This window comes from Nicrophorus vespilloides, unplaced genomic scaffold (assembly GCF_001412225.1).
Source record: "Nicrophorus vespilloides isolate i.1.1-1 unplaced genomic scaffold, Nicve_v1.0, whole genome shotgun sequence".
NCBI classification, from domain to species: domain Eukaryota; kingdom Metazoa; phylum Arthropoda; class Insecta; order Coleoptera; family Silphidae; genus Nicrophorus; species Nicrophorus vespilloides.
This window is the reverse complement of record NW_017095582.1, coordinates 10,051-20,862: the sequence shown is the minus strand read 5'-3', so window position 1 is coordinate 20,862 and position 10,812 is coordinate 10,051. Positions and strand designations below refer to the sequence as shown.

The 10,812-nt window shown below is 27.0% G+C and overlaps 1 protein-coding gene across 1 annotated transcript in view; it reads right to left on the bottom strand.

The window, feature by feature from the left end:
• LOC108557575 overlaps positions 1–10,812 on the bottom strand; it is a gene marked incomplete at its 5' end in the record, with an annotated part of 32,464 nt that overhangs the window by 14,078 nt on the left and 7,574 nt on the right. The window contains one exon of the mRNA XM_017914157.1: positions 4,261–4,424. Within this exon, the coding sequence (XP_017769646.1) occupies positions 4,261–4,424 (164 nt within the window). The remainder of the gene's footprint in view (positions 1–4,260; positions 4,425–10,812) is intronic.

The window sequence follows — 10,812 nt, the reverse complement described above, 5'->3', positions numbered from 1 at the left end:
TAAATTTGTAAAAATAAAATGAATATAGTAAAGTCAACACTACAAATATATTAAATTTTGGAAATTTGTATATACATGATAAAGCATAAACCATGCGGCATTTTGTGTTCAACTATATTAATTTATTTACCGAAACTTAATTGAAATAATGCGTCTGGGGCAATTGAAGTAAATTAGCTTCCCCTCTAGCAGGCCGTTAACTAAATTTAATTTCTCCAGCGTTCCTCCATCTTCGCAAGTATTTTAACGACGCCCCCGCACAGTATATATACACATACAGATACACATACATTTAGTATAAACATTTCCCAGTTTCTTATATCCATCTGCACGTGGCTTAGATGCAGACATAAAGGCCGAAGTTAATACCTTTCGTAAAACGGATTGTTCTTATTCCGAGGAATACGAGACAAGGTAATGAAAATATTTCATTAAATTAGATTTCACTTTATGCAATAAAAACTAACGTCTTCTCCTATTTATTGCTGACTATCAGTACATATTTACTTCCGGAAATTATGTTTGCAAAACTGCGAGCTTTCTCGAAAACTTTATATTTCATTACCAACATCAAATATTTGTCAACTATTAAAGTTCATTTTATTATCCTTAATGCATATCTTCTTATAATTGTTTAAATACATATCATAATTTTCTAATTGATAAATTAATGAAGAAAAATTCATTATAATTTAAAAAATAATCGTTTCATTGCAAATATAATCATGGTGGGACGACCTCGACCTATACACCTTCTTCATACTGACTGACGATTTGTAATAGCACTTCACACCAATTTAGAGTAATACGTTTAAGGAATTATTAGCAGAGTCTGTCAGACGATTTGCGAGTAGTGTTTTTTAATATAGCCATGGAATCAGACAAACACAAACAATCAGAAACAAACGATAGTAGTGATTATGAAGATACTTGTTTTTCAAGTTGGGGTTTCAAGATGGCGTTTATTACTACTTACATGTTCCAAATCTTACACTTTCATACTTGAACTATTTGCAACTATTACTATCTTAAGACTGTTCTAATACTGTTTGATTTTTAACAAAATAAACCTTCATATTTTTTCTTCAATTTAATCAATTATATATTTATATAAATTAACGTTATATTTAACGGAGTTTCTCAGACGACACGCGAGTAACGATGTTAAAAATTGAGTAAAAAAGCGATAAAATATCACAAGAAATAGTCTTACATTATTAAATATTATAAAATACCATATAACTGAAAAAAGTGTATTATTTTACTTAAATTCCATTTTTTTTTGGCATAATCAATGAAAAGTAATTAATATAAGGCATATGATCAATAGCAATTTTTAACAGTTAATTATTATTTTTGTACATATACAAGTAAGTTAATTGACTTGCATAAAGTAATAATAAATGATTATTTTATAAATTAGAAAATCAATACGATTTTTACTGCAACGTTTAGGTAATGCTGCGTACACACTATGTGGAATTTGTGAAATTTCTTATATTTGACAACTTGAGCAATTTTCATACAATAAGACGAAACAAATATATGGGAATATTTTTAGAAACAAATATTTTATTACCGATGACAATAAGACACAATTCAATTTTAAGACGATTTTTCTATGTAAAAAAATACGTTTTTTTTAAATAACTTGTATTTATTTAGTTCTTTAACTTTTTAATCAAATATGATAATTTAATATCAATAATAGCATAATTTATGCCTTTTATATATCTCAATCTGTATTTTTTTATGTAATTACACAATTCTAGCAATTATTGATGCTATTATAATAATATAATGGATAAAATAAAACATATATGCAATACATTATTAGGCATTTCGCTACTGCTATGTTAGTCAGTATACAAAGTTATTACAAGTTATTTCAGCAATGCTTTAATTATGTATACAATTAATTATTGTACGAAACATTCAGCAGTAAAATAACACTTCAAACGTAACACAAACATTGTATTATGTACAAAGGAGTACATTTAATTAATATTAAATGAAACATTTTTTACTGCACCACAAACAAATATTGCTATAGTGAATATAAAATATTTACACTTATAATTTAGAAATATATTTGTCTATATTATTATTTTGCATAGTTTATATATAATGGCTCTTGGATCGCATGCGGCTCTTTTGATGATAAATTGCAGTTCCAATATCTCTAAAAAAATGTAGATGAGATTGCTACGAAAGGTAATTTTTAATAGGCAAAAAGGCTCTATGCTCCACGAAGTTACGTAAATATTTATGTAATCGTTGGTAGAATTCATGTAAATAGTCCTACTTCGGACTACTAGAATCTTAAAATAAACATCTTAGTAGTAAATTAAATGATTATAAAGTGCTAAATGGCGCATAGGTATTGTGTGTTACATAAGAAAATTATTTTTTATTATTTTTATCAAATGTAAAGAAATATACTGAATTAGTTGTTGACATAAAAGAATTGATTCAGAAATAAACAAAGACGAATCTTTGCGACTTGACATTAAAGTAGGCAATTTCCATTTTTTTACAAGATTTTATTCATATTCCATTTTCTTTCAGGGCGAACTGGGATGAAGAAAAAAAAAAGACAATCACAAAGAGGGAGCTTAAAAAAGGCGTACGGCTTCAGTGTATATATATGTATTGTGTGTATATGCCTGTATATATCTTATTTCCGGATGGTTGGCAAACCGCTGAAACTCGCCCCAAGGACAACAGGAAACTTTGAACGACAACATTACCACCCACCCTCGCATAACGTAGGCACGTTTCGGAATTGAACGGCAAATTCGCCGCAAGCGAAACCGGAAGCGTACACTGGGGATGCATTACAAAATAAAAATGAAAGAAATATTTATATACATATATTTGTGAGTATGTGTTTTAAATGCAACCTCTGAACATTTTAACGTCATTGCGCTGCATAGTGGTTTGTGTGGTTAATTAGATAATTGTACTAGTTTTTAGTAGTAATTAGTATTTAAAATTATAATTTTGTTAGTTCTTCGTTGTTACATATAAATTAAAGTTAAAATTAAGGTATTTTTTAACTTGCTTTAAATAATTGAGTCATCATGTATATTTACAATTGCTTATATCATACTTCTGGCCTATTAACGCTAAAATGTTAATTTGTTGCGTTTGTTCGATGATACGTACATGATTTCTCAAAACTCTCTTTTATGAACTAACATAGAAATATCCCTATTTACGTACAATTAAATTAGTCATAAGTTGTGTGCAGAGAATTCTTATGGTGTATTTAAATTATTTTCCAGTTAAAATATTTCTTATTTAATGTTAAAACTTGGTTTATGGAAACATCAAATATGACGATGTGATTGAAATATTAATTGAAATATTATTAAGTAAAGTGTACGTTCGTTCGAACCATAAAACAATTCTGCACAAGAAAATATAAAAGCATCTATTTCTATAGGAATTTACTGCCTGCATAAAATAAATTTGCTTAATGTACTGGAATTTGCTAATTTGTTAACTGAACACTACATACAATTAAACGATCCAAATATTAATTTAATTATTGAATAATTAAATATCCTCTTTTTTTCCATATTTATTAATGGTTTTGTTTTTTTGCGTGACCATTAAGTACGCATACGCGAATGATGAGAGAAAATGTAACGTAAATGGTAAAAGCATGCATTTCTATATGAATTAACCCTCATATAAACCGAAAATTAATTTACTTAGAGGTACTTTATAGTGATAACTGAATCTAATTGTATACAATTACAAGTACCAAAGTAACCAATCCAATATTTGATAATTAAATAGCGATATTTTTCTATATTTATAGATTTATTTGTCTTTTGACTGAAAATTGAGTACGTATCTGCGAATAAATAAAATAATGAGATAAAATGAGTATATATAAAAATAAATGTCATCGTATTAAAATAAATTTGCTTAGCGTATGGAAATTATGTACGTTAACTGAATTCTAAAGGTATACAATTAAAACTGCTAAATATCTTTTTAATTGTTGGTTAATTAAATGGTAACGCTAAATAATGATATTATTTGCATATTATCCTTCTCAATTCTTTTGTCTTATGAAGGACGGAAGTTAATGTAGAGGCAGAGTTAAAAGGGTTCCTCTGCGACGGAGAAAGGGACCGAAGAAGGAAAAAAAAAGGTCGTAAAGTAAATGGGGTTGGCAATAAATTCGTAGTGTTGGACGTCTTGTTCAGCATATTAGCATGCGTATGGGAACGTTTTATTACTTGCCTGGTTGGCTCTGTGACGTTGACAAAGAGGCCATCCTTGAACCAGCGGAAGGACGGCTGCGAACCGCCGCCTCCGAAGCTGCCTACTCCACCGCCGCTAGTCCTGCACGAAAGGACCAAATTTTCCCCAGCGTGCACCAGACCAGACGGATGTAATGAAATGCTCTGCAAAATAAATTTTACATATAAATAAAAGAAGGAAGTAGCCGTGGATTGTAGATTTTATATGACACAATCTGGACAAGATAATAAAATACAGTTGTTTCGTCTAGTCCAAACCCTTTTTATCACGGAGCCTATGTGCATTTATTATTCATCTCTTCATTGTTACCGTCAGCAATAAAACTTTTGCACAAATCGCATCATCCTGGGGCATTCACATAAAAATTAACAGGACATTTGTTTGGAATTTAATTTATTTTCATATTAAAGAACGAGAGTAAATATAGCAAAGTGTTCACGAACGGTGAACGGCGAGTCCGTTTCCATCGGGATTTATATCCAATTTATATACATTCGTTTAGCGAACTATAATTAATATATCAGTTATGTACGTTAACTGAGCAATAATTATATATAATTGAAAATTCTAAACAACTAATTAATTATTGATTTACTAAATAGAAAAAATATAAATTATATTATACAAAACACATAAAATAAAACTCGTGTATAAAATGATCAATAATGCGAGTTAGTAGAGTAAAATGTACTTTAATATGAATGCGAATGAAACATTAAAACATTGATTTATATGAAATGAAATAAAACTCGTGTACAAAGTATATCAATAATGGATGTTAGTAAATGTATTAATATTAGAATGAGGTTACATTAGTTTTGCATTAAATAGCAAAAAAAAACATATTTTTTTTATGGGAAATTTGCATTATGTGCGTTAATTGGGCACTAATTATATAAATACTGTTAGTATAGCAAAACATGTGTGAAATTTCAGTACGTTAATGCGAATGAGTTGTCTATCGGTAATAAAATTCGATTAATATACATTTAAATACTAATTTATATACTATTACGTACATTAATTGAGAAGTAATTATTTATAACTTTTACTAAATATTTTAGTTAGTTAAATCGTAATAATAACCAACCACATTATTTCCATGTTATCCTTCTCACATAGTGTTTAATATAAAAACGAATCTCACACAAAATAACACTCTTATACAAAATTAATAAACAATGGGAGGAGGTGTAGGGTACAATGTGTATGTTCGTGTGAACTTCGATAATGTTCAAACGAATGTTGTATTCAAATGAATATAACAACATGAATTTACCATATAAAGGATGATAAACAACTACATTATTTTTTATTTTATCCTTCTTACGGAAAAAATACACAAGACTTAAATCTTGCACAATTTAAGAAACAATTAAATAAAGTTTTAATGGAATCAAATTTCACATAAAATAAAACTTGTGTATCAAATAAATCTATAATGGAATTAATTCTGGTAAAGTGTACGGTTTTATGAACGAATGAGATAACAACTGTTTATCAATTAATCGATAATTAATATATCCATTATATACGTTAATTAATCTCTAATTATATATAATTAAAAGTTTTAAATGTTTAGTTTCTTAAATAATACTAAACAATCACATTAATTCCATAATGAACTTCTCAAAAGCATACGAGAATCTCACAGAAAATGAAACTCGCGTACAAACTAAATCAATAATTAGAACAAATAAATATAAATATATAATTGAGTGCGTTTATGCAAGTAAGGTGATAAATATGTGCAAATTAATCATAAAACAAATGCATGTTGGAATGCAGGAAAATTAATATATACTTAGCGGACTATAATTTATATATCCGTTGTAACGTACACAATAATCGAAAATTGAGTTTCACATAAAAACAGACTAGAATATAAAACTCGTTTACAAAATAAATCAATATTGGGAGTAAGATTAATCGAATGAAGCTCCGCAGATGTTGAAGGATATGGTAGGAAGGAAACTAATTGGGATAATAAAAGAGGGAAACAGCGGGAGTGAAAAGATTTTTCAGTAAATAAAAGAACATATTTTTCCTCATCGAACATTGTCGAAGATTCAATTGTTAATTTAATCTGTTATATAAGTATAAAATAATTTCTTCAATAAAAATGATTTTATATAAGAAACATAAATTTTTCTCTTTTAATTTATTCTCTAACATTTATTTATTATTATTCACATTTATTCTATAATAGTAATCATTTTAAATTCAATAGTGATAAAAAATATCTAAAAATTGAAAATGGTCAAAAACAAGTGATTTTTTAAACTAAATAATTAGAACAATTACCTAATATTTAAATACAACTTTGTACAGTCGATATAACAACATGTTTCAGCATAAATACAATAAAAAAATAATTACTTAAAATTTAACAAAACACTAACTATTTTAGTAAAAACTGAACAGTTTGAAAAATTATAACTTAATATTTTTATTTTGTTTGTTATATATATTAATAAATTTGTATTATCTCTTAAACATATTACATACATAATTTCTGCTAATTCATCACGTTTACTTTCAAAATATATTCGATTTTTTTCACGTTTTTTACACATATTAATTAAGCAATAATTTGAAGAATTCCGTATCGTCGTCGAAAATTGCCTGAAACCGCGTCACGCTATTTCCATCCGTTCAACCTATCAATTTTCGTGTATTTTGCACCCCCTCGAATATGCACGGATGTGCGACGCGACGTAAAGTTATGTTGAATATTCGATGAAAAATTTCTGCCGCTTTGTACCGATAAGATTGACAGTTTTCCACGTAGCATGCGACAACAAGATTAGATGCTGCACAGGATACGTACGGAAAAACTGTCATTTCCGATAAACATAATTTTATTGTCACAACGTTTTTGAATTGAATCAATCTCAAGGAATAATATCAAATTACAATTTAATTTATTCTTAATTATTTCATGCAGTAAATTGATTTTTTATTTATCTTTTATACAAAGTAAGACTTGAATATAGTATATTGTAAGGGAATAATGTGCACGTTTATGTGCATGTCGAGTACACAGCAACATCTCGCATCGATTAGTCCGGATTTATTACAGTCCGGTATAAATATTTCAAAATAAACAAAGTATTTTCCTATACATAAATGTTCGTTTTTTTTGTTTCCTTTATATAAGAAATCACTTTTTGTATGGTTTATTTCTATTTTATTTAGTTTCTCGACTAATCCGGTTTCAAACAGTCGGGAATTTTTGCGACATCGATTACACGGACTATATGAGGTATGCTGCATTTTCTTTCCTGTATACAGTCAAATCTTTATTTGTGTTGTTCCATTTAGTAATATTCACTATTAGACAGCTATTCGTGGTATTGCTGTATTATGTTTGTAGCATTTTATTCATTGAGTCTATAACTTTTACATAATAAGTTAACTGCTGCTGCTTGTATACACGAATTGAACCTCTATTTGTATTTAATCAGGAAACTTGAGATTACCTCTTCGATAGTTTATGCTAAAAGTTTTGGGAGTAGTTTCTTGTCGGTAATATAACATGGTGTTTCTGCAATTTCTCTACCATGCATTTCGATTGGCAATTGATTTGAATTGATGTTTGATAAAATTTGTGATACCCAAAATTGAATTCAAAATTGCTGAAAATATGGTTATTTGGTAATTATAACTTGTATGAATGAAAAGAATAATAAATTACTAATTTCAAATGTGATTTGATTATTTATTATTTCTGATAATATAGAATTCTTTACTTTAATTACTTTACAATATAATTTATTTTACAGAAATACACAGAAAAAAACATAAAATGCATGCAATAAACAGACAGAAAATAATATACATTAAAATAAATAAGAAAATCCATATTGGAACTCAAAAAATATATGAATAGATAATAAAAATAAAATAACAATGAAAGAAAACGACTATATATTTAAGTAACTATTTGCGGACGAGCGTCGTATATATCCGCCTTATCCTTTACATATGACGCGCATTCATCGAATCTTAGTTCTAATCGGAAACACATAAGCTTTGATGTTAGATCTGTAGAAACGCCACTTATATTACTGAAATACATCATAACATAATAATACATAGCAGATTCACAAAAATAAAAACAGTTGAAAATTCGACCTTGAAAAATCTTTGTAGCTGATGGTGAAATAAGGATAAAATAATTTAAAAAAATTATATATTTTCTAAATTAAATAATGTAGAAATAAATTTAAAAGATTGTATAAAATTTGTTAATTACATCATATTTAAGTACAAGATTTTGTAAAGGAAAGATGATGTGTCAGTATTCTAAGAATCTTACCGTTTTGCTGTTGTGAATTGGAACCTTTCTAAATCCCTAAGGCAAGATACTGCTTACACATTGCGGTTCTATTCTTAGAAGTATTCAATTAATTACCAGTAAATTAGAGAGTTTTAGGGAGCTCGCTCGAGATAGCATCCGATAGGCACGAGAAGGGTAACTTTATAACAATGGAGAAATGCCTTATCGCTTTTCAACTGATATACAAGAGTTAACATATAATGTTGTGTATACTTCAAAGACCTTGCACACTATTCTCAGGATCATCCAAATCCCAACAAATTACATAAACCTATTAAAAAAATAAATCTGTTCAGATTTAGAGATACTAAAAATAAAAATAGAAAATTTAATTTATTGTAAAATAATGTTAACATTTTCAATCCGTACTATAGTGAATCCGAATTATACGTAGTAGATCGAATCATCGTTAAATGAGGAAACGCTAAACGTAGTTTTACTATAATTAAACTCTAAGTAGTTTAATAACAACTTAACAAATGTACTTTAAGTAATTGGAAAAGTAAAGAAGAACATTCAATTCATCGATTTGAAAGGATTCGATTGCTTTAATTGCATGAACCTTCATTGTGTCCTTTTTCTGCTAAAACGTCGATGCTTTTGTGCTCCGGGCACTATTCGAGTTACTGACTTTTACTGGATGTGCGTTGTGGCTAAAGGTCTTCGATAGATAGAAATAAATGGAAGAAACCGAAACAAACGTGTAATGATAATAAGAAGAAAAAACAATAGTGAAGATCAATACTGGAAGAAAAAAGAGGATTCCTTTCGGTTAAGAAAATTCTGCTTTCGCGCTGTCAATCAGACTTTGACTAAGATGGATCTGAGAGTTGTCCCGCATACAAATCATGTGGTTTGGTTTGAATAACAAATAACATGTATTTATTTATATATTTATAAATAACAATTCATGGATAAATTCATAGACATGACCAATGAACAATTTACTTTTATTTATGTAGTTTGTAGGATTTCAGTATAGTAAAAGTTTAAATATGCTTAAAAAGTAAGTTTTTTATATGTTTTTCAACTGTTAGTTAATAAATAAAAAAAAAATTAATCATTGATATTTTATATAAATTTTGTTAAAACCTTTTATTCAAATAAAGTACAATTATACATTTATTTAAGCGTAAATCGTTTTTCCATAGTAAAGTAAATTAAAAACATTTTTTTCATTCATGAATTTAAAACATACTAATAAAATTGTACTCAAATTAAAAAATAATAAATATATTAAATAATTTTGTCCTCAAACCAAAGAGTCTCTAATTTTTTAATCATTTTGATTTGAATTTTTTTAGAAAAGCTTTTGTTCTAAATAAACTACAAATTAAACAAATATTTATGATTTTTAACATAATAATATAGTTGTAAACGAATTGAAAAGAAATAAGTGAAATATTTTTATACATTTTGACTTTATTGAATAATATTTATTAAAAAAAATCTTTAAACCAATAGATTTTACAGAAATCTAGTTCTTTTATTAATATCGAAATCATCAAACTATTAAATTGAAACAAGTAATCGTTTCACAAAACATTAGGGAAATTTCCTATCTTCAATGCACTATATTCGAAATGTAATATTGTTATGCATTCATATCCTGTACATTGCGCCATTTACGCCCGAAGCTTATCTCCGCCGTTGACTTACCATAATGTACCTCCATAAGCTTCCTTTCCATCGGAACAACTCAATAATTCATCTCATTAAATACTAAGTGAATATTACAACCATTCAGTCATAAACATGAAAGAAAGAATTATGTAATTATTTGTGTATAATCAGTTGTATTTATTAATTACAAAAAAACTATTTTATTGTTTTCTCTAAAAAAAATATTTTTAATCACACAAAAAGTAAAATTTTAAATAAAATTCTGATAATAACAAATTACAAAATAATAAAATCATTTTACGAATGCAACACTAAAAATTTTTAATTAATATTTCCAAATATTTCGTTTTATATTTAATAAAACTCAAATTAATTTTGATTTAAACGAATTGTAATAAATAACTGAATAAATTCTAAAAAAACTATTTGAATATTACAAAATTAAATATATAAAATAATGAAATTTTGATATTATACATAATTAAAATGAACTGAAATATTTAAATAAAAATTATAGATTTATATTATCATATTTTTTAATTTAATAAAATTTATGTAAACAAATA